We start from the raw sequence: 25,466 nt of genomic DNA on the forward strand, positions 1-25,466 counted from the left end.
GGAAAGACACTCAGTTCTGCCTTAACTAGAAATGAGCCACCCTGTTGGATAACCCTGAAAGATCTCTTTTTGATTAGAAAACTCTAGTGTAAAGTTCATTTGAGTTGGCCATATTAATGAGAACTGTTTTGCTGTTCGTACATTTACAAATGTTTTAAAATTGACATTACTTTGATTTTCTGTTTGCTTTTTCTAGTTATCAAATGCTTGATGGAAAATCTTGAGGAAGAAGTATCTCAGGCTGAAAATTCTCTGCTTCAGGCAGCAGCAGCATTTCCAATGTATGGGCGAGTCCACTGTATAACAGGAGCTTTGCAGAAGTTATCTCTAAAGTAAGGATTTCCACAGCTGCCTCCTGTCTCAGAAATCCATTCATTTCTGAGCTTTAACCTCTGGTTGGAATGTGTCCTGGGAAAGGAATGCAGTCTATTGCTTTGAATAAAATTGAAAATCAGATTTAAAAACATACATATCTGTGTATATTTTTATGTCTCACATGTTTTATATATTGAACAATTTTGAAACACAAATTCAACTCCTTTTATCTAATTTTCATTTTTAAAATGTGATTTTTGCTTTTAGTATAAATTTCCCTGATGTCTTTGTTGCAGCAGCCTGCAGTTGGTGAGCGAGTGGAGACCTGTGGTAGAGAAGCTCCTTTTGATGTCCTACAGGCTTTCCACTGTGGTGTCTCCAGTCATTCAGAGCTCATCCCCTGAAGGCCTCATCCCAATGGACACTGATTCAGGTTAGCAAATGTAGAAGGCAGGCTAGAATGCTGTGGTTTGATTATTATGTCTTTACCTCTTTTTTTTTTTTTTCCCTGAGTATTTCTTTGGGGAGATATAAAAGTTAAGTTGAGGAGAAAAGAATTATTATTATTTGTTTTATTTCTGCCTTTTAGCCATAGTTTTAACTATTAAAAAGTAGCAAAAAAAAAAAAAAAAAAAAAATCCCAAACCAGAGGATGAGCACAGTACCTTCTACCCCAGGGTAACTTGAGTTATATAATACTGTGTAAGTTGAGCATCCCAAATCTGAAAATTGGAAATACGAAATGCTCCAGATTTTGAAACTTTCTGAACACCAATGGGATGCTCAAAAGAAATGCTTATTGGAGCATCTGTATTTTGGATTTTCAGATTAGGGCTGCTCAGCCATTAAGTACAATGCAGATATTCCAATATTCAAAAAAATAAATTGAGAACATTTTTGGTCCCAAGCATTTCAGATAAATGCTTAACCTGTACTAAAATTGAGTGTTCCTTTTAATACACAGAAAAATCATGAAATATATTTATGTTTGGTGTTGAAATAAAGTTTGTAAATGTATTTTAGAGTGCAAAGAGAGGCTTCTATTAGAAAAACTGACTGTATCATAAACACTCACTGTACTATACGCTGAAATACCTTGGGCTGATAATTAAGGTAATGTGGAGTTATGTGTTTTGCACAGAGAATATTAGGTTTTGTTCTTTCCTAAAAATGAGTTAGAAGATTGGTGATGGTTCACGATAGTAAGACACATTTATTTAGCCTGATGTTAGTCTAAATACCAAATTATTTTATTTAATTATTTTTTTTTTGGTAGAGATGGGATCTTCCTGTGTTGTGCAGGCTGCTCTTGAACTCCTGACCTCAAGCAGTCCTTCTGCCTTGACCTCTCAAAGCATTGGGATTACAGGCCTTAGCCACTGTGCTGGCCTTAAATACTAAATTTTGACGCTTTAGATTTTCTACTTGAGCAGTGCATAAGAGTAAGGAACATGCAATCTTATAGCTAATATTTGGGTCAGCAAAGTACCCATATATTCTGGATGAGAAATCTTGAATATTTCTGTTACCTACTGTGGGTAGATCCTACAGAGGATGCTAACGTTGTCTTTATTAGTGAAGAGTTTTAAGGTATCAGTTGGTCTCAATAACTGTCTTTGCCCCACAGACTTTTCCTTCATTCTGCCTGCCTTTTTACCTCTGGTTGTCTTCATTTTTGCTGCTTCTTCCCTGTGTTATCTGCCATACATTCTGAATTGCTTGAGGAAAATCTCCCCTGAAAGCTGTAAAATTGAATGGATAGGATTCTTAAAAATTTATTCTCTGATCTTTTCTTGGTCTTTGCGTGGTTTCTTTTGGGGTCATTGTTAGTTTTTCATGGCTGTTGAAATTTATTTTTGACAAAATTCCAGGAAGGAACATAAGATGTTGATTGAATCATCATGATAGTAATTTGAGTATTTGTATTTCCCATAGTACCTAAATATAAGTCAAAATAATAGATGTACAATAAATACTGGTTCTCCGATTTGTTAATTGATTTCAGATGATTACCCATGGCTAGTTTTGAAAATCTGAGCCTGGCTAACTCCTTACTACCTACATCCATTCATTCCTTCAACTCATGTTCCTGAACCTCTGCCGTGAGCCAGTTTCTGTTATAGGCACTCGTCACTCAGTAATGAACAAAGTGTTGCATTCATGGAGCTTACATTTCCTAATCCAGTGAGTGCTTAGGGAATAAAAATGAAACTTAATGTAATATGAAGACTGTAAATCATAATTAGAAAGCAGTATATTACATAATGTGTTTCAAAGTTGTGGAGTCTTTATGATATTCCTGTCCTATAAAAGATTGTTTTTGTTGTTGATGGGTTTTTAAAAGTGTCTTTTTACCTTTCTAGCTTTAAACTTTGATACCTTGTATTATGATAGGGAAATAAACTCTTTTCTATTTTTTATTATTTATTTATATTTTAAATCAAATATTTATTTTTTTCTACTTTTGTGTTGCCTGCTTCATTTTTCTTTCATAGAGAAATAGCCTCTTAAAACTACATTTATTGAAGTTTGTTGCACTTCTTTGACATGATTAGCACCATATTTGAGATACTTAGACAACACTAAGAAAGGCAGTGTAGATGACATGGCGGTCTTTGTCTTGTGGACAGTTTCAGTTAGTTTTTTTTGTTGTTATATTTCAGTCTAAATTGCCATATTTTAAAAATGCACTCAAGCAACATGAAAACTCTATAAATAATTTTCATATTATCCACCTTGTGAGTCCCTTCTAATAAAGCTGATTATTAAGTATTGAAAATTATAGATTTTTTGAGTAAGTATCCCCCAAGGGAAATCTAGCATGTGATGTGTTACTGGGTTTCATGTACGCTCATTTCTTTCCCTCAGAGTCAGCAAGCCGCTTACAGATGATTCTGAATGAGATTCAGCCTCGAGATACTAATGATTATTTTAACCAAGCCAAAATATTGAAAGAACATGATAGTAGCTTTGGTATGAAGGACTTGAATGCTAGTGAAGTGAATATTGATACTTCTACAGAAATCAAAGGTAACTTGTATAAAATGGATACTGTAATTCATGTTTAAGTGACAAGTAAAATGTACAGAATGCCCTTTTTATATAGTAAATTAGAGGTTGCAAATCTGTGCAGAACATTTCTAGAAAATAAAGTTTTTTAAAAATTTGGTTTTGGGAAAGATTTGGGTTTAGGAATGCATTTATAAGATTTTTACCAGCCTATTAGGTGCTGTTGTGCAGCGAACAAGCTGTTAGAACAGAAAGCCTTGGAGTGATAAAACCTGCCTTGACAGCCCAGGTGATGTAAGAGCAGTGCTATATAATGAACCTGGGTTTGGGCAGCAATCAACTTCTCCCAGCAATGTGGTTCATTGTCTGCTGTGAGAGTTCTTAAAGTCAAGCAGGCTTTTAAAGGAAACAAACCTTATTAGTAAAATGGGAGCTGCTTTGTTGTATCAAGCTTCCAGAATTCGAGTTCTTACATTTGTTTGATCATTAGTTGTTACTGAATTTTCTGCAGTGCTGTAAAACGTCATCAGAAGCAGCAATTTCTTAGTGATGTATTACATATTCTACATTCTCCACTAGGTGGGGATATTGTCTTGCAAAAAATTATCTCCACACTTAAATTTTTAAATTACACAAAATAACGTATAAATGTAATTATAGCCTATTGTAATAGTTTCAAACAACAGAGGTAAATATGAATTAAAAACAAATTAAATTCCTCCAAGGTTTCCTCTCCAATTCCATGTCTTCCTTCTTTAGTGCAATATATTATTTTATATTCTATATATTTATGTGTATGTATACTTATCCATTTAATGCATTGGGCTTTTTAAATAAAAACACAAATGAGATTACCCTATAAGTACCATTTTGTCAGCGTGCTCTTTTATTTAATATAATAGTTCATCTTGGATTTTAAAAAAATATCAGTACCAAAAATACTCCTAAAACTAGAATAAGAGAGTAAGTAAGGCTAATTATAGCTTATTGGCCACGGGAATTAAATATATTTTGAAAGATAATTTGTATTTTCCTTTGATTTTAAGTTATATTCTACTCCTTTACTAATGCAACAGACATCCTCACCAAAATAAATAAGGAGTGTATTTATTATAGTCATCCATATCATACTTTATGACAGAGAGGCAGAGTTTGTTTAATCTTTGGAAATTAAAGATTAGACTTAAGTTTTGGAACAATATTGTGTTTTATTTTAAAATTTAATTTGAAAATAATAAATTAAAATACTGGGCCTGGCATGGTGGCTCATGTCTATAATCCCAGCACTTTGGGAGGCCCAAGCGAGAGAATTGCTTTAGTCCAAGAGGTGATGTGGTGAAACCCTGTCTTTACAAAAAAATACAAAAATTAACTGGGTATGGTGGCGCATACCTGTAGTCCCAGCTACTAGGGAGGCTGAAGTGGAAGGATTGCATGAGCCTGGGAGGTCATGGCTGCAGTGAGCCGTGAGCGTGCTACTGCACCCCAGCCTGGGTGACAGAGCGAGACCCTGTCTCCAAAAAAGAAAAAAAAAAACTTAGCATGATTTCTTCTCATAACACATGCTCGACAAATGTTAGCTTCTTTCCTTCTGAGTAAATATAACATGACAAATTGGGTTTGTTCAAACAGATTATTCTTGGGGAAATTATGAATAAGCTTGTTTTTAGAAACCTGGGATATGAGTAATCAAGGTTGCAATAGTTGTGTTTTTTTTTTTGTTTAAGGTAAAGAAGTAAAAACATGTGATGTAACTGCGCAGATGGTGCTGGTATGTTGTTGGAGAAGTATGAAGGAAGTTGCTTTACTTTTAGGCATGTTGTGCCAGCTTCTGCCCATGCAGCCTGTGCCAGAATCTTCTGATGGATTATTGACGGTGGAGCAGGTAAGGCAGATGTTTATTCTACCATGTATAATTTCTGGTCAACCCATAAATCACAAACTTTTTTTATAACCCAACTTTAAAAAAAGGTTTAAAATTTTTCTTGAATAAAATCATACAAATGTCAACTGAAGAAAGTTCATGGTAATTTAGAATGTTAGACTTTATAATACATTTCAAAACTGTGGCATTTTTAGAAATATTTTTCTAAGGTATATAACTGTAGATTTTACCTCACTTTTAACTGTAGTATTATCTCTAATTTTTATTTCTCCATTTCACATACACAGACTTAAACTTTAGCTTAAAATTGTCTTATTTAGTAAAACTGCACAAATCTCTTGAATTTTGGAAAGAAAAAAGTAACATGTTGGTTGATTATGGATCTCATGTTTCCCACTGCATTGATAATAAAGTTGTAGTCTTGGTTTTTTGGCTGACTTTTGTTTTAAGACCACAAAGTTAGTTCACCATCTGGGACTGTTCAAGTGACTTGAGTGCAGTGTTTACAAGAAGTTAGCTTACCACAAGCATTTCATTTGGAAATATTTTAGGTTTATTAGATTTCTATTTCTAATTGATTCCCTCTTCCTTTCCATATGGTTTTGACAAATCCATTTCCCACCATTTTTCAGCAAAGATACATAACTGAACTTTCATTTTTAACTTTTTAAAAATAAAGGCAACTTTTTTCCTAGGGTGTCACAATTAAAGAACAAAACAAATACTGTAGTATGCTAATGCTGATTATTTCTATAATAACCACATGACTAGTTCCATGGAAATAATGCTAATACTTTTTTTTCTCACACTCTGTGGCTTATGTTGCATGCATCTGGTTAACAGCTGGGCTTGTGATGTTGCAAGGCCTTGAGATGAAGAAAGGCAAAGGCGCGCAGGACACTTCAGGCATCATTATGTTCCTTATTCTCTTCCAAATCAAATAGGCATTAGTGTCCTAGAGTTACTCGCAGTCATTGCTGGTGACTGGCTATAGTGCCAATGCCAACATCTTTGCTGAGGAATCCAGCTGTGATTAATGATTACTTCACTGATGTTCACCATCTTGCTAAGAAGTAAACATGTGCTAGAGGCCTTTGATTTCCCAACTTCTCTTTCCAAGGACAAGTTAAAACATTTAGTTTTTTTGGGTTTGTTGGATAGTGTTTAAAAAACAAATTAAGGGAAATGTATTTTGCTTTTACTGTAACTAAGACCTGAAAGCTTCCTATGAACATTATTTTGCCTTGACACCTTTTACATAGCACCCAAATCTTATGTATTTAATTTATGTGCGACAGCCATGTTAAAATTGGGAATTAATGTAAAATAAAAGAGATGTTTGTTAAAAAAAACAAACAATAATTATCACAAAAAGACAGGTTCTTATAAACCAAAGAATTCTTCCAATGACTGCTTGAATAAAAAATAAGATCCTGACTGTTTTTCTGTAAAACATTAGTTTCCATTGTAATGAGGTCCAGTAATTTTTCTATGTTGCCATTCACATGGTAACCTCAGATACATAAGTGTGAGAAGAAACTGGTGACTCAATGAGTGATGAAATGTATATGTAATAGCAGTGTTCTAACACTGGAACCCCGTCCTCTATGAAAAACTTGATTCTTCGTATTGCTGACTTTAGCTAAAGAAATGTCTCAATTCAGGAGTCAATAAAAATCCAAAGTCATCAAGAAATTAGTGTTATTTGTATTACTGGAGGATTCCTGCTTTTAAACATAACATTTTGCCCCATGAACTTCCTTTAAATTAATAATAATTAAATATACTTACATGTGCTTAAAACCTTTAAGAGTTAAAAATATAAATGACAGAGAAGAACATCATTTACATTGGAATGGCTGGGCCACACCTGAGGTACACCCTTCCAAGGGCATAGTTGCCCTGGCAAAGCTAGATCTGCTGTGCCTAGTGGTAAAACTATGAATTTAAGAGTCAAGCCTTAGGTGAATGTGACTGCCACCTGAATACACGGAGGCAGTGAAGTGACTTGCAGGCAGAATGCAACCCTAGTTACAGGGGAGAATGTGGAACTTGCATTTCTTATTCTTCAGAGTAATAACTGTGATCTACTTTTCTCTCAATGGATGAAGAAAGCCATTCCATACAGTCTAAAATACAATTCTGTTCTATTTTGAAATTTGATGACTTGAATGTAGATGACAGTCCGTTTAAGATCATCCTGATTTTACAGCTCCTTGTTTAAACGGGTGGCCACTTAAATCCCCCATATAGGAGTATAAAAGGTAGGGAGATTACAATTTGGGGTTTTTTGTTGCTGTGTGGGGAGAAGAAATGGGGCTTGTTTATAATTCTGAGTTTTCAGTGCTATATTCACAAACCATTAGAGCTGGAAGGATCATAGAGATGATATTATCCAGCTCTCTTGGACAAGAGGAAGCTGAACCCTGGATGTTACCTGGTTTGCTCAAGATTGCAAAGCTAGTTTGTGGCAGCTCTGGAACAGGAACCCAGTTCTTCTCCTTGCCAGCCTGTGTTCTGACATGGCACAGTGCTGCCTTTGTTGTGAGCTGCTCATTTAATTTTTCTTTAAGTTTAATTTTCTGTATTTCCCATATCCAGGTAAATTTTCACAAGCAACAGGACAGTAAGATGACTTGCTACTGAACTTTTTCTTAAATGATCGATTCCCTAGAGCACTTCTTGTGAAGCAGTGTGCTGTCACCAGTTTCTCCAGGAGGAAAATGTGTTCATTCAGAGGCATGTCTGACTTTCCTCCTTCACTGTAATCACATAATGAAAGGTTCTTTCATAGTGTTCCTGTACAAGAGGCAGAGATAAAACCAACTTTGAGGGATGTAAGTGGAGACCCTTCAAGAGTAAGCAGTACACACAACCTTATCTCACAACTTCCTGACTAGTTGATGTGTGTGCAGTTTTCAAACTTGATGTTTTGCTGATGTAGAGCTTTTGCTTGTTACATTTTGTTGGTTCTCTTTTCATGGGCTGATACCCAGTGCCTACTGATTTTTTAAAACAGCTTCCTCCACCTGGAGTACTATATGAACTTAAGTTTATATGTATTTCCCTAATATTCCTAAAAAGAAACTACTAGGTAGATTTTTCATTCATGCTTTCCCTCTCCAGTAATTATCGTCACAGAAATCACATGAGTAAGATTGCCAGCTATTAGAAATTGCTAATTATAGAAATTGCTATTTTAAAACATTCTTTTTTAGTTTTTTTTTTTTTTTGAGGCTGGGTCCCATTCTGGTGCCCAGGCTAGAGTGCAGTGGTTCCATTTTGACTCACTTCAGCCTCAACCTCCTGGGCTTAAGCCTCCCGAATATTTGGGACTATAGGTGTGTGCTATCACTCCTGGCTAATTTTTGTATTTTTTGTAGAGACGGGATCTCACCATGTTGCCAGGCTGGTTTTGAATTCCTGGACTAAAGTGATCCTCCCACCTCAGCCTCCCAAAGGGCTAAGATTACAGGCATGAGCTACCATGCCCGGCCTAAAAATTCTGTTAGATTCTGTTATAACTTTTATGATACCCAGAGTTAACTACATTGATATATTCCCTCAGTAGTGTCTTTTGTTACTATTTTAGATTTTCTGTAATGAACTACAAATGGGATATATGTTTATTCACAAGTCTTAAAGAAATTGCCTTTTGTATTTTCTTTTGCCAAAGTTTATTTTTTAGAAATTATAAGTAATTTCATTGAATTGCACTCAATGCAAGTTCCCATTTTTAAGCTTTGAAATGAAGTTGTGCATGTAACCACATCCTATTTATTGACTGCCTTACTACAAGGATATCGTGGGAAAATAAAGAAGTACATAATATGTGGTTCTGTGACCTCAAAGGGCTTAGAAATACAATAGGGGATACCAGACAGAAATTCATTTTAAAAAGTCAGACTACAGGGCAACAGTTAACATTGCTCATGGTTAAGAATTTGCTAGAAAGCAAAGAATAAACATTCTGGTAAGATGATATCTGAGTGGTAGAAAATTATTACCTTTGTTGTTATGTAGGAGAACAGTGTTTGAGCTTTGAAAAAATCCCAAAAGTTAGTAAGAAATCACTGTAGGAGAGAAGGTACAGTTTAAAACATTAACTGTTTTACTGGAGTGTAAACTTTTGTAAAACATCCCGTTTAACCAAAGTGAAATTAGAAGTGGCTGTGTCTTAAAGTCAGAATTCAAATTAAGGCTTAGGGATTAAGTCTCACTACTTTATAGTATAAAATAAAAATAAAATGGACATTTATTGTTTGCTACTCTTTGCCAGGTACTCTGATAAACACTTAAATGCATAATCTTATTTATTTCTCACAATAATCCTGTGAAGTAGGTTCTAGTGTTAGCTCCATTTCACAAGTAAGAGAACTGTCTTTAATCACTTTGCATTAGTAGTACATTTCAGAATTTATCTTCTCTAGATAAAGGGTAGATTTAAAATATATTTATATTTGTTTTATATGGGTTTTATACTTTAGATGAGCATTTAGATCCCCTAATTAGTCTGTTGGTGAATTATACATGCCTGGAAACATGGCATGTAGCTTCTTCCCCTGTGGAAATTTATATCCTGTGAGTCCATAAAACATGTTAATTTCCCTATAGAGATACTTTTTATGAAAAGTTAAGAGCAGGATATGCTAATTTTAAAAAGATAAGTGATTAGAATTTAAATTTCTGTTCTTTAAATTTGAAGAACAGAAATCACTGTATTTTTCTTGCATTTTGATCTTAATTTCCTTTATAAAAATCCTGAAATGTATGTTATTAAAAATTATTTTGTTGGAGGTAACATACTACCAGACTTCAAAATATACTACAGACCTGTAGCAATAAAAAAGTGTGGTACTGTCATACAAACAGACACATAGACCAGTGGAACAGAATAGAGAACCCAGAAATTAATGTATCTACAGCCAACTGATTTTTGATAAAGGCTCCAAGAACACTCATTGGGTAAAGGACTGTCCAATAAATGGTGCTGGGAAAACTGAGTATGCTTTCTTCATATGCAGAAGGATGAAACTAGACCCACCTGTCACTCTATACAAAAATCAACTCAAATGAATAGGCTGGGCACGGTGGGTCATGCCTGTAATCCCAGCACTTTGGGAGGCTGAGGCAGGCGGATCATGAGGTCAAGAGACCAAGACCATCCTAGCCAACATGATGAAACCCCATCTCTATTAAAAATACAAAAATTAGCTGGGCATGTGGTGTGCACCTGTAGTCCCAGCCACTCGGGAGGCTGAAGCAGGAGAATCGCTTGAACCCAGGAGGCAGAGATCGCACTACTGCACTCCAGCCTGGTGACAGAGCGAGTCTCGGTCTCAAAAACAAACAAACAAACAAAAAAACCAAAAAACCAAAAAACAGAAATTAACTCAAAATGGATAAAAGACCTTCAAAACAATAAATGGTAAAGACTACTATAAAACTACTTGAATAGTGGTATTTATTCAGGACATTCATCTGGGAAAATATTCTTTCTTTTTTTTTTTTTGAGTCTTGCTGTGTCACCCAGGCTGGAGTGCAGTGGCACTGTCTCGGGTTCAGATGAACCTCTGCCTCCTGGCTTCAAACAATTCTCCTGCCTCAGCCTTCCGAGTAGCTGGGATTACAAGCATGTGCCACCCTGCCCGGCTAATTTTTGTATTTTTTTAGTAGAGATGGGGTTTCACCATCTTGGCCAGGCTGGTCTCAGACTCCTGACCTCAGGTGATCTGCCCAGCGTGGACTCCCAAAATGCTAGGATGACAGGCGTGAGCCACCGCCTGGCCTGGGAAAACATTTTTATAAATAAGACCTCAAAAGCATAGACAACAAAAAGTAAGTGGGATTATATCAAACTAAAAACCTTCTCAACAGCAAAGGAAACAACAGAGCCAAAAGATAAGCTTCAGAATGGGAGAAAAAAATTTGTAAACTATTCATCTGACAGGATTAATGTTCAAAATGTACAGGGACCTCAAACATCTCAACAGCAAAAAAAAAAAAAAAGACAAATGATCTGAACAGACATTTCTCAAAAACACAGAAATGATGAACAAATATATGAAAAAATGTTCAACATCACAAATCAGGGAAATGCAAATCAAAACCACAATGAGATATCATTTCATTCCAGTTAGGATGGCTGTTACCAAAAAGACAAAAAAATAACAAATGATGGCAGGAATGTGGAGAAAAGGGAACTCTTACACCCTATTGGTGGGAATGTAAACTAGTATAGCTACTATGGAGAACAGTGCGGAGATTCCTCTAAAAACTACACCTAGAAAAACTGTATGATCCAGCAATCCCACTACTGGGCATTTATCCAAAGAAAAGGAAATCATTATGTTGAAGAGATAGAGTGCTGCAACCCCATGATTGAATAGTGTTGCAATCCCATGTTTATTGCAGCACTATTCAAAATACACAAGGTACGTAATCAACCTGGGTGTCCAAAAACAGATGAATGGGTAAAGAAATGTGGTATATATACAGAGTGGAATACTATTCAGCCATGATAAAGAATGAAATACTGTCATTTGCAGCTACATGGATGGAACTGGAGGACATTATGTTAAGTGAAATAAGCCAGGAACAGAAAATTAACCACTGCATGTTCTCACACATGTGGAAGTTGAACTCGAAGTAAAAAGTAGAGCAGAGGATACTAGAGGCTGGGAAGAGTAGTTGAGAGGGTGGAGATAGGTAGAGTTGTGAAAGGATACAAAATTACAGCTACATAGGAAGAATAAGCTCTAGTGTTCTTTACCACAGTAGGATGACTATAGTTTGCAATAATATATATATTAATAATTCCAAATAGCTAGAAGCAGAATGTTGAATGTTGCTAACACAAAGAAATGGTGTTTGAAATGATGGATAAGCTGATTACTCTGATCTGATCACTATTTATTACATGTATTGAAACATTACTGTGTACCCCATAAATATGGATAATTATTTGTCAGTGAAAAAGAATTTTTAAAAATGCTTTAAAAAATCTGTCTCCATAAAAGGGTTTACATGTCTTTATTAAATTATTTCAAGGTGCAATTTAATTTTTGATGTTATTGTAAATCCATCTTTATAAAAATTACATTTTTGAACTTTATCTTGCTGGGCTATAAAAATACAACTGCTTTTTAAATATTTATCTTATATTCATCCATATTTACTAAACTCTATTATTTTAATCATTTGTGTATTATTTGTAGATTATATGTCCATAATGTCACCTGCAAACAATAAGAGTTTTTTGTTTTAAATTTTTATTTTACTTTAAGTTCTGGGATACATGTGCTGAAAGTGAGGTTTGTTACATAGGTATACATGTGCCATGGTGGTTTTCGGCACCTATCAACCTGTCATCTGGGTTTTAAGCCCCGCATGCATTAGATATTTGTCCTAATGCTCTCCCTCCCCTTGCCCTCCACCCCCTGACAGGCCCCGGTGTGTGATGTTCCCCTCCCTGTGTCCATGTGTTCTCATTGTTCAACTCCCATTTATGAGTGAGAACATGCGGTGTTTGATTTTTTGTTCCTGTGTTAGTTTGCTGAGGATGATGGCTTCCAGCTTCATCCAAATCCCTGCAAAGGACATGAACTCATTCTTTTTTTGTGGCTGCATGGTATTCCATGGTGTATAGGTGCCACATTTTCTTTATCCAGTCTGTCATTGATGGGCATTTGGGTTGGTTCCAAGTCTTTGCTGTTGTAAATGGTGCTGCAGTAAACATATGTGTGCATGTGTCTTTATAATAGAATGATTTATAATCCTTTGGGTACATACCCAGTAATGGGATTGCTGGGTCAAATATTATTTCTGGTTCTAGATCCTTGAGGAATCGCCACACTGTCTTCCACAATTGTTGAACTAATTTACACTCCCACCAACAGTGTAAAAGTGTTTCTATTTCTCCACATCCTCTCCAGCATCTGTTGTTTCCAGACTTTTTAATGATTACCATTCTAACTGGCATGAGATGGTATCTCATTGCGGTTTTGATTTGCATTTCTCTAATGACCGGTGATGATGAGCTTTTTTTCATATATTTGTTGGCTGCATAAATATCTTCTTTTGAGACGTGTCTGTTTATATCCTTCGCCCACTTTTTGATGGGGTGGTTTGTTTTTTTCTTGTAAATTTTTTTATGTTCCTTGCAGATTCTGGATATTAGACCTTTGTCAGATGGATAGATTGCAAAAATTTTCTCCCGTTTTGTAGGTTGTCTGTTCACTCTGATGATAGTTTCTTTTGCTGAGCAGAAGCTCTTTAATTAGATCCTATTTGTCAGTTTTGGCTTTTGTTGCAGTTGCTTTTGGTGTTTAGTCACAAAGTCTTTGCCCATGCCTATGTCCTGAATGGTATTGCCTAGGTTTTCTTCTAGGGTTTTTATGGTTTTATTTCTTTCTCTTGCCTGATTGCTCTGGCCAAAACTTCCAATACTATGTTGAATAGGAGTGGTGAGAGGAGTTGTGCCAGTTTTCAAAGGGAATGCTTTCAGCTTTTGCCCATTCAGTGTGATATTGGCTATGGGTTTGTCATAAATAGCTCTTATTATTTTGAGATATGTTTCATCAATACCTAGTTTATTGAGGGTTTTTAGCATGAAGAGGTGTTGAATTTTATCGAAGGCCTTTTCTACATCTATTGAGATAATCATGTGGTTTTTGTCATTGGTTCTGCTTACGTGATGGATCACGTTTATTGATTTGTGTATGTTGAACCATCCTTTTTTTTTTTTTTTTTTTTTGAGATGGAGTCTCGCTCTGTTGCCCAGGCTGGAGTGCAGTGGCACAATCTTGGCTCACTGCAACCTCTGCCTCCCGGGTTCAAGCAGGTCTTCTGCCTCAGCCTCCCAAGTAGCTGGGACTACAGGCGCATGGTGCCACTCCCGGCTAGTATTTTGTATTTTAGTAGAGTCGGGGGTTTTACTGTGTTGTCCAGGCTGGACTCGAACTCCTGAGCTCAGGCAATCCACCAGCCTCAGCCTCCCAAAGTGTTGGCATTACAGGCATGAGCCACCATGCCTGGCCTCTTTCATATTTTTTACACTTTTCATTTCTTCTTATTTTAGTGTGCTGGATAGGGGCTCCAGAACAGAATTCAGTAGAAGTTGTGACAGTAGGAATCCTTATCTTGTTCCTGATTTTAAAGAGGATTAAAAAACAAACAAACAAAAAAAAACCCTACACTATTGTCTGTGATGTTTTCCTGTTGGGTTTTTATAGGTATTCTTTATGATGTTAAGGAAGTTTTTGTCTCTTCCAAGTTTGGTAAGAGGTTTTTTTAAAAAAATTATGAGTCGAAAAAAAGGAAAAGACTAGAAAGAAATGCAATAAAAATTAATAGTTACCTCTAAAAAATTATTTTGTACATCCATTATCCATTTTGTGAACCTTAAATAGAAACTCAGTGGTATCTAATAGGCAATTGATTTGGAGTTTTCAGAGGTTTTCATTTTAAAATGAAAATGCAGAGATTTTCATTTTAAAATGAAAATGCAGAGATTTTCATTTTAAAAATCAAATTTTGAAATTGTTTCTGATTTTATTGTTATTAATTTTGTAAGTGGTTTGAGTTAAATCTGTTTCATGTAGTCTGATTATCCACTGGGAGGCTGTCAGCTTGGTCTTTCTTCTCTGTTCAGCTGCTCATGGACTACACTGCCAAGCCCACTAGTCATTTGTAATTGGATTCATCTCTTCCTTGTAGCCTTGTCCTTACTGTTTTCTAGCACTAAACTTCTAGGTCATTCAGCCAGGTTTACTTACCCTTGTCTGTGTATGTTCATTCATTGATATGAAAAGACCCAGCAAAGTATCTGGTAGGTAGCTAGCACGCACTTACTTAATGTTGGTGTATTCATTCTAGTCTCCCAGCCTCTTCTCATGTTAATTACCCTCTTTCATTTTGGTCCACCCAAGTACTGTAATAGCCTGTTCAAGTTCTGGATGTGAAGTCTTTTCTCATTACTCCAGTGCAAAAGGATCTTTCATTTTTTGGAACTTATGCTTCTAATGGGCACCAGACAGCATGTTGGTTTTCTTTGCCAAAGTGAACTAAAAGCCTGCTGAGGACAGGCATCTTGTTTTCATCTTTTCTGTCTACCACAGCATTAAGATGCGAAGCATTTTACATGGTGCTAAAGAAAGACTGTTATCTAACAGGAATTTTACATTATCTTCAAAAGGAAAAAAGATAATAAGCCTAGGTATTAGCTATGTGGGTTTATTCGGAATTATTAAGTGCAAAATGAAAGGAAAAACTGCCTACGTCTCAGTTGTGTCCTTAGAACGTCATTCTGTTTTCTGTGCCAGGAATACCTAGGGTTGAGGTCCATCCTTGAGAAGACCACCCACTGGTCATACTTCTAATGTCTTTGATTTTTATTATATGCTTTTTGTTTTAGACCCCTTCGAAGGGAGTTTGAATAAAGGAAGTAATGAAAATCTGATCTTTGCCTAAGGAGTAAATTATGAACTGTTGTAAATCCACAGAGAAGCACTTTGTCAGTAATGACAAAGTTTATGTTTTCCTGAAGTGTGTTTTAATATCTACAACATCTTGGGAGAAAAATTAAGGAAGTTAGAGAAAGCTCATCTCATTGACTTTCTGTTTTTATTTTCTATGTCTTTAAGTACCTTCTTAGAAATCTCTTGTTTCTCTTGTTTCTCTTGTAATGATGATCATTACAAATAAGCTAACTGGTGTTTCTTCTAGTCCTTATTTTGTATTAGTATTATTTTTTTGAGCTGGCTATCATGAGTTACTTATTTTATAGGATTATCGGGCTTCAGCCCTATTTTAGGGGTTTAATTTGGATTTAAGCCTTGATAATTCTGTTCAAACTATGCTCTGAAATTACCACATTGAAGATAAAATAAGGCTTACCTGACTATGGCTGTTGACAACTAGTAGTATGTGGTCTTTAAAAGACACTAAAATGAAGAGTATCATCAGATCTTTACAGGAAAACTAAATGAAGAACATGGCCTCTCACTCTTTGGGATACTAAAGAGTTAGAATTTAAAAAAAAAATTTATTTTATACTGCTTTTTTGGTTCTTTGTTAGTCTCCTATCTGATTCTTGTTTCTCCATGTGTATCACTTATTATGTCTTTATATCAGATTTACTTTGAGTGTGGATTACGTCTTTAGTTTTCCTCTATTTAGAACCCTAGTCAGAACTCATATTGAACTGAATTGGATTATAGGTTATGGGCCTGTTCTGAGCTTTGCAATTTATTACTTATTTTAATACAACAACCTATGTCCTAAATACTGGTATTATCCCTAGTTTATGGATGAAGAAACTGAGATACTTGCCCATGATGACATGTTTAACTACTTATTCTACTGTTTATCATCTCTAATGTGTGCAGAATACTAATCTAGTCCCCATGCTGAGATAGGAGGTGTTTCTAGGTAAGCATATCTGAGATATCTTGGGACAACTTGTCTTTTACCATCCTGTGATCTGTTGGGGAGACCTAGATCAAGAGATAGCTGGTTACAGCTTTGGTCCTGAGTTTTATACAAAATCTTGATTTTTAAAAGACAATAGTCACCAAATCTAATGGTATGAAAGCCTAATCGGCTTAAAAGTTAATTCTATTCAAAACCTTAGTCAACAACGAATTGTCAGTTTTGTTTTCTTTAAAATAAATAATCTGGCCGGCCACAGTGGTGCATGCTTGTAGTTAACAGCTACTCGGGAGGCTGATGCAGAAGGACTCCTTGAGCCCAAGAGTTGGAGACTGTAGTGCACAATGATCACACCTGTGAATAGCCACTGTACTTAAGCCTAGGCAACATAGTAAGACCCTGTCTCTACAAAAAATTAAAAAATTAGGTGGGTGTGGTGACATACACTTACAGTCCTAGCTGCTCAGGAGGCTAAGATGGGAGTATTACTGTAACCTCAAACTCCTTGAGCCTAGGAATTTGAGGTTACAGTGAGCTATGATTGCGCCACTGCACTCCAGCCTGGGTGATAAAGCAAGACCAGAGCCTGTCTCAAAAAAAAAAAAAAAAGTCATATTTGTTACTTGTCTAATCTTGTGTGGAGAAAGACAGCATGCAGGAAAGCCACTGGGTGACATTCTGGCAAATTCCATGGTTCTGTCTTGAAGTGAAGCCTAGTAATTTTACAGGAGGTCCTTTGCACCACATCTTGCATTGTCATTAACAATTTTATGTCTCTAAAAGGTAATATGGGTTATTTTTTAATGGGTATGGAGTTTCCATTTGGGAAGATGAAAAGTTCTGTAAATGCATGATGGTGATGGTTGTACAAAAGTATGAATGTACTTATGCCACTTAATTGTACATTTAAAAAGGGTTACAATGATAAATATTATGTATATTTTACCATAATAAAAAAGAAAAAACTTTTTAAAAGAAGGAAAAAAGGTAATTATTTCACCTAGACCTATGTGTGTGAGTGTTGTCGCTTTGTGTGATTTTCTGTTGGAGTTGAATAACATGAGCTATAACAGAAAACATACTGAGGTTTGTGAATATGACATAGGAAGGCAGTTCTAGTGTAGCAGTTAAAGATGGTCAACTCTGGAGCCAGACTGCTTGGCTTCATGTTCTGGTTCCATTGCTTTCTTGCTGTCTGACCTTGGATAAGTTTTGTAGCCTTTCTCGGCCTCAGTTTTCCAATTGTGAAGTAGAGATAATGGTCGTACTTATTTCATGGAATTATTGTGAGGATTAGATGAGCTATTGTTAAAAAAAAAAAAAAAATACTTAAAATGGCTGGGCACAGTGGCTCACGCATGTAATCCCAGCACTTTGGGAGACCGAGGTGGGCGGATCACCTGAGGTCAGGAGTTAGAGACCAGCCTGGCCAACATGGTGAAACCCATCTCTACTAAAAATACAAAAATTAGCCAGGTGTGGTGGCAGGTGCCTGTAATCCCAGCTACTTGGGAGGCTGAGGCAGGAGAATCACTTGAACCCAGGAGGTGGAGGTTGCAGTGAGCTGAGACTGTGCCACTGCACTCCAGCCTGGACAACAGAGCAAAAATCTATCTCAAAAAAAAAAAAAAATGCTTAAAACATGTTCTGTGATATGGTAAGCGCTAAATGAATGGACCCCTAGACCTGGGTTCTAAACAATGTTACTGATATAAATACACTTGCAAATGTAAACATAAATCGGACTTTTTTTTTTGCTTTTTTTTAAAGGTAAAAGAAATAGGAGATTACTTTAAACAACACCTTTTGCAGTCCAGGCACAGAGGAGCATTTGAACTGGCTTATACTGGTTTTGTGAAACTCACTGAAGTACTAAACAGGTAAAACAAATATCCTTTTGTGTACGTTTTTTAAAAAGACTAAATATACAAAGCATATGCTTGGAGTAGAATTTAGTTGTGTCTTTTGATGTTTAAAAGAATAAGACCTTTTTGACTACAAAACTCTTGGAAGAAATTGTTTTCTTAGGTTTCATTGTATGATTTACTGCACATAACTGATTGAAACGTCCAAACTGAGTTATTATTCTGTCATTGAAAGGTGATTTGAATCAAACTCAAAGATTTTGCTAAAAATAGCTTTGAAATTATTGTGTTTTTTTGTTTTTTTTTTTTAATTGAATGAAATAAATGTTTTGTCTGTTTGAAAATTACTTGGTGTTTGGGATAAAACAGGCCTTGCAATTTTTGGAGTTTGTATTACAGAAGCATTTCAGGATTTTATTTTTTTTCTTCATAATTTTATCTTATAGAAAAGTTTAAAAGAACAGTAAGTAGACTGAAAAGTAGAAAAGATTTTTTTCCTTTTACCTGGAAAACTACTTAGATAGATTTCATGTATTTAACCAAATGTATTTCTTGACATTATAGTTACAGATAATTTCATTCATTCATATAATAGATTTCCTCCAAAGAGCTTGTGAGGAAACCTTAAATTACTTAATGACTAAGTGTTCATGGCAAGTGTTCTCTAAATAAAAGGTAGTATTTTCCAGGAAAACATTTCCATTGCCTGGAAACTTTTTGAAATGAAGCAGAGTTCTGCCAGCCTTGTAGCCTCAGCAAACATTTTATTTTAGGCTGTTAAGACATCTATTCCTTGAATATTTTTGAAACTTTTTTTTTTCACATGCCTGGTAAAAACATTTATAAAACATTTTGGCAGTTATGGGCTGCACAGAATGTCTTTAAATGATACTTTTAAAAAAGTCCCTGACATTAAACCGCTGATGTTGAAAATATTTTATCTTTTCAAGTGTTTGTTTCCAGTGTAGACATGACTTATGAACTTTTTTTTCCCTCAAAACACAACACACTCCATTCCCATCAAATCAGTTAACAAGAATGTATGAATACCAGCACTGTGCTTAGTACTGTGCTTGGTTTGGATGATATTATGGTTTTTTATAAGATGAAGTTCCTGTTATTAAAGAGCTTATGGTTTAGTTTGAGAAATAAGTAGAGATGAAATTCAAAATATTTAACAAAAGGTATGTTATGAGCACTGACTGGTCAAAACCAACACTGGCTGTATACAGCACCCAGCATCTCTCTATGTATGGATGTGTGTGGACTGAATACCAGCCTGGAAGTAAGACCGACACACTTGAACAAGATAAAACTGCCAAATTTTGGGTGAAATTTATAAAACATATAGAAATAGCAGAGAGAGAAAGCAATGGGGATAGGCTGGTAGGGCTTCATGGAAGAGGTGGAATTTGTGCTAATGCATGAGTTGAAAGAAGGAAACATTGTGAGTAAATGTTCAGAGGCTAGAATCGGCAAGGTGAATAAATAAGCCATCCTTCCTGTAGTGGTGGAGTTAGTAGGAAATAACCAGGCAAGTTGATAGATTGAGGCCAAATTATAGAGTGTCTTGGAAATAGATTTACTGTAGCAGGGATGGAGAGAGGCATCAAACATTTTTGCTCTGAAATAGATCATAGGAGGCATCATAGAATGGAGGAATAGCAGTAATCTGTGACTCTGGCTCTTAGTTCTGTGTATATTCATTCCATTTATTGGCAATGAGATTGTACAAAAATTAACTTCCCTAACCTTTGATCTCTTCATCTTTAAGGAAAAGGGTATTTGCCCTATTGACAGATCTTTGGCTTTTGTTGTATGAATCAAATAAAATAGATATTTAAGAAGACCTCTTTGCATTATAGGATTTCCTACAAATTTAAAACATGAGATAGATGTTGGTTGTGGGGTTGGCACGTAAAAGTAGTTTTCTGGTTGGAAGTGTTAGGTTAGCTAGATTGTAATACAGATTATGGTAAGGAGAGCCTGCAATCAGTTACAACTAAGTAGATCTGAGGTAATGAGGGCTTCCTTTTGGGTGATGGCTCTGGGAATAGAGACAAACGTGGGGTTTTAGTTAACTTTTGTCCCCACATAATAACAACTCCTCACATGATGTATGCTTAGAAGGAAAGCTGTGGACACATTTTATTACATTCATGGTTTTGTATCTCAAGAATTTGGGCAGTACTCAGCTGGGTGATTCTTCCTTAGGGTATTTACTGAGTTCAGTTGGTGGCATTCAGCTGGCAGATGAACTGGTCACAAGGGACCTAAGACAGCTTCACTCGCATTTATGGCACCTTGGTGGGACTAGCTAGAAGGCTGGGCCTAGTTGGTACTACATGTGGTCTCTCACCCCAGCATGGCAGTCTTGCGGTTGAAATTCTTATGTGGCAGCATGCTTCCCCCAGAGAGAGTATTCCAAGAGAATCAGCCAGAAGCTGTATGATCTTTTCTGACCTAGCCTTGGAAGTTTCATTGCATTGCTTTAGTCACATTCCTTTGATTTTAAGTGCATCTTAGTACCAGCCTGGCTTCAATCTACCTTTTGATGGCAAAGTGGCAAGATCATATTGTAGAAGTATATGCAGATAGGAGATGTTGTGGTAGCCATCTTTGAAAAATGCCATCTGCCATATGAACCAACTGAATGTGAATAGTGGGGGTTACTAGGGAGTTCATGGTTGCTTCTGTGATTCTAAGTCTTGGTCACCAGACAAATGGGGTTGATGTTAACAAAACCAAGGAAGTTGAAAGAGGGAATGGTTTGATAAAGATGAGTAAGTTTTTTTGTTTTTTATGTGTTGAATGTGAGATAATGATGGCATACCCTGGTGGAAGTATTTAAGTCAGATGTTAGAGATAGGGGATTAGTTTGGGTGATATAACAAAAACAGAGATGTAGATTTGTGAGTTTTCTCCAAAAATATCATAGTAAGATTGCAGTCTTTGGTGGAGAGCATGAAAGGAAAAAAGAACAGAGGACTAAGGATAGAGGCTTTTGAATAACTGTGGTTGAATGGTACAGTTGAAGACATTCCGAATAAATGGAGCAGGGAGACTAGGGAAGGCCCAATGCCTGGTATCTTAGCCCCTCCTAATCTACTTTAAAGATTTTCTCATGGCTGTTACTGTTGGCTTTTAACCAATCTGTTAGGAGTTCTCAACTGTTGCTTTCAAACCAAGTAGTTCTTGATCCCTTTAGAGACATTTCAAATCTGCTGAACAGAATGTTTTGCAGAGAACATCTTTACAGTGTTTGTGGCTTCCTTTTGTTTGGTTTTTATTTTTAAAAGAAAATTTGTTTCTTTTGGAGCCCTTTTGAAAGCATTTTATAAGCCCTTAAGTTATGAAAAAGTTGTTTAGGCATACAACATTTAAAAAGTTTGCAAAGAGAAATCTGGGCATTCATGAAAATCCACAGAAATGGAGGCCAACTGCTGGCCACCTCTTGAACTACAGCTGTGTTAAGGAAGGAAGCACTTAAAGAGATTAATGGATAAATAACTGAAGAGTTAAACATGACCCACATTGTTTGAATTGGTCTTTAATAGGATTATGCAAAATGTCTTCAAATATAAACTGACTTCACTATTAAACAATCATCTAAGAATAAATAGGGATGGAGACATTGTTATTTTTTCTGGGAATGTTTTGAAAGCAACACTTGCAACACACATAACACACAAATAGTGTGTTGAGTTAATTTTCTGTAATCTGATTTTCTTATGTAGTGCTTTCTATTTAGAAGTCAGTGAAATATTCCTATTCTCCTTAAAAAACATCATTGCTTGCCTGTGCATAATTACTTGTCTAAGCATTTGATTGGAGTGGTTAAGTTTGTTAATGTCATAAAACTCTAAATTCAACTTTTTGATGACATTCATATTTGCTTGTTTACTTTCTGTGATCTTATTATTTGAAGTCGTTCTTCTGATGAAAATGAACAGACTTCTAGGATGTTAAGTTGGGAATCCAACTTTAATTTGTCCAACCATAAGATACAAACTTAACTATAAGGGGACAAAATCATTGACTATAATTCTAAATCTAGAAGGGAGATTTGTTAGTGCTTGATGTTGTCTTATTCTTCAAATATTCGAATTGCTTTATTTGTTGAAATGTAGCTTAATCTACAGATATTTATTGCAGTAATTATAATCATTTTCACATTATTGGCCTGAAAAAATTAAATTATGACATTTAGTAGTTTTTGTCATAAAATACTAGTACTGACTCATGGACATCAACAATTCTGTGGACAGAAATCATTTAAATATGTATTTAAACTTTCATCAGTTAATTATAGCTACCATGATTCAAATTCAACAGAAAACTTTTGATGAGCAATTTAAATATAATAGTGAAAAAATAATTGCTTCTACCTTTCTGGAGAATGAAAGACCAAGTCTCTAAAGAATATGCAGTTGAGAAATAAATAAATGCAGAATGTAATATATAAGATTTGGGGAAGAGTCATTCAGCTTTGAATGAAAGAATATACAATCTTGTGTAAACTTTATTTTTAATTTAATTTATTTATTTGAGACAGAATCTCTCTGTTGCCGAGGCTGGAGTGCAGTGGCATGATCTTGGCTCATTGCAACTTCTGCCTCCTGGCTTAAGTGATCTTTGTCTCAGCCTCTGAAGTAGCTAGGACTTATCGGTGTCTGCCACCACACCCAGCTAATTTTTGTATTTTTTGTAGAGATGGGGTTTTGCCATGTTGCTCGGGCTGGTCTCAAACTCCTGGGCTCAAGCAGTATCCCCACCTCAGCCTCCCAAAGTGCTGAGATTACGGGCATGAGCCACCATGCCCAGCCTAAACTTTTATTTACATTTCATTTGGCAAATGTGTCTAAATAAGACACTATTTCTCACTGAGTGTCCTATTAATTTTATTTGAAATATGAATAATTAAATAAAGAATAACTAAGAGATGAGCCACCCTGGGGAGCCATATTCTTTTTTTTGTTTTGTTTTGTTTTGTTGAGATTGAGTCTCGCTCTGTCGCCCAGGCTGGAGTGCAGTGGCGCGATCTCGCCTGGGGAGCCATATTCTTTATAGAGAGAAAAATCCTTTTAATTTCCCATTTCCATTGTGGATTAAAAGAATTTGGAGAAAACTAGAATGTCTTGATGTATACATTCTAAGTGTTTGTTAATGACTCCTGCATTTTTATTTTCATTTTTAAGCCTACTATAATAGTTGAGTCAGATTTTACCGTTTTTCATCAATATTTGAACACTCATTTAAAAAGTTTTCGTAATAACACTTTGTCATTTAGACAATAGAAGAGGGACTTTGTTCTCAGTGAGTAACCTCTATGCCAGCTTTTTAAGTAAAGTTTTAGAATTTTTTTAATATTAATTTTTTCTCCTAGATCTTAGGGAATGATTATATTAAATAATTGAGAGAACCAGCTATCTGGTACATCTTCCAACGACTTCTTTTAATCCACTGTGTCTTGTCCTTCTCCCCATGGCCCTCTGATTGGTAATTCAATTTAGATTTGGTCATTGTATTATTGCCTGTGCCTGCAACTAAGTCTTCAAAATAGTCCCCTAATGTTTTAGCCTGCAGTAAGCCTCAATAATGTATGATAGTGGTGAGGGAGGTTAAGATGGCTTCTCTTGATATGTAGCTAACAGGATTTCATTTGGGCAAATCATTTTTCAGGCTTAAAGTTTCCTGGTGCTTCAGGGTTATGTTCCCTATTTAAAACGTACATGCAAACAACCTTCCTGCACACATCTGTTAGTGTTTAGTTTCATTGAAATAATAAACATGAACTTTGAAATAATAAATATAATACTTGACCAAAGATTGAATGGAGTTGAATGGGAATTTAGCTTATGAAATAATTAGAGATTTGGGAAAATCTCTAAGTTAGAAAAAATCATACTGAAAGAGTTTGAGGAAATGAAGGTGACATTTCTCAGTTAGCAATAGTAATATAAGTTAAAAATAGCTCTGTGCTACCACATGTAGTTGGATGGATGAAGCCATTGAAAAGCCACTTTGTAGTCAGGGAATCGGATTTATTGGTACAAAATAATTGTCTAATGACCAATTAGTTGGGTATACAGCTTATGTAATTTGATTTTAGTCTGCGGGTTTTATTCTTATCTTAGAATACTTATCCAGTGGGAGTGAGATAGCTCTGTGGATAGAAGTTGGAGTAATCTGTTTATGGAACAATAATTTGCTTCAGTGATCTGCTCAAGACCATACAAAGGCCTGAATACCAGCTATAGCCTGGCCTGTTCACTTCTGTTACTTTTAGTAGGGGCCTAGGCCATAGCACTTAGCATAGGAAAACAACAACAACCCCCCCCCCCCTTTTTTTTTTTTTTTGAGACAGAGTCTTCCAACCTCTGTCTCCTGGGTTCAAGTGAATCTCCCACCTCAGCCTCCTGAGTAGCTAGGATTACAAGAGCATACTAATATGCCAGGCTAATTTTTTTGTATTTTTGTAGAGACTGTTTCACCATGTTGGCCAGGCTGGTCTTGAACTCCTGACCTCAGGTGATCCACCTGCCTCGGCCTCCCAAAGTGCTGGATTACAGAAGTGAGCCACCACGCCCGGCCCTCCCTACCTGTTTTTTGTGCGTCTGCCTGCCTGCCTTCTTGTCTGCCTGCCCTCCTGACCTCTTTCCTTCCCTCTTTCCTTCCTTCTTCCCTCCCTCCCTCCTTTCCTTCCCTTCCTTCCCTCTCTTCCCTACCTTCCCTCCCTTCCCTCTCTTTCCTCTCTTTCCTCCCTTCCCTTCCTTCCCTTCCCTTCCTTCCCTTCCCTTCCTTCCCTTCCCTTCCTTCCCTTCCTATCCTTCCCTTCCTTCCCTTCATTCCTTCCCTCCCTTTCCTCCCTTCCCTCCCTTTCCTCCCGTCCTCCCTCCCTCCCTTCCTCCCTTCCTCCCTCCCTCCCTCCCTCCCTCCTTCCCTTTCTTTTTTCTTCCCTC

The 25,466-nt window shown here is 36.2% G+C and overlaps 1 protein-coding gene across 7 annotated transcripts in view; it reads left to right on the forward strand.

The window, feature by feature from the left end:
• Positions 1-25,466, forward strand: part of THADA (THADA armadillo repeat containing) — a 361,316-nt gene that overhangs the window by 43,560 nt on the left and 292,290 nt on the right. For 5 of the 7 annotated variants that reach the window (XM_024242323.3, XM_024242322.3, XM_063713447.1 and 2 more), the window contains 5 exons: positions 197-332; positions 612-748; positions 3,184-3,345; positions 5,052-5,209; positions 18,410-18,519. In XM_024242323.3, the coding sequence (XP_024098091.2) occupies positions 197-332; positions 612-748; positions 3,184-3,345; positions 5,052-5,209; positions 18,410-18,519 (703 nt within the window). The remainder of the gene's footprint in view (positions 1-196; positions 333-611; positions 749-3,183; positions 3,346-5,051; positions 5,210-18,409; positions 18,520-25,466) is intronic. The other 2 variants (XM_063713446.1, XM_054547607.2) reach the window with 1 other exon arrangement.

Source organism: Pongo abelii, chromosome 12, assembly GCF_028885655.2.
Source record: "Pongo abelii isolate AG06213 chromosome 12, NHGRI_mPonAbe1-v2.0_pri, whole genome shotgun sequence".
Classification (NCBI taxonomy): Eukaryota; Metazoa; Chordata; class Mammalia; order Primates; family Hominidae; genus Pongo; species Pongo abelii.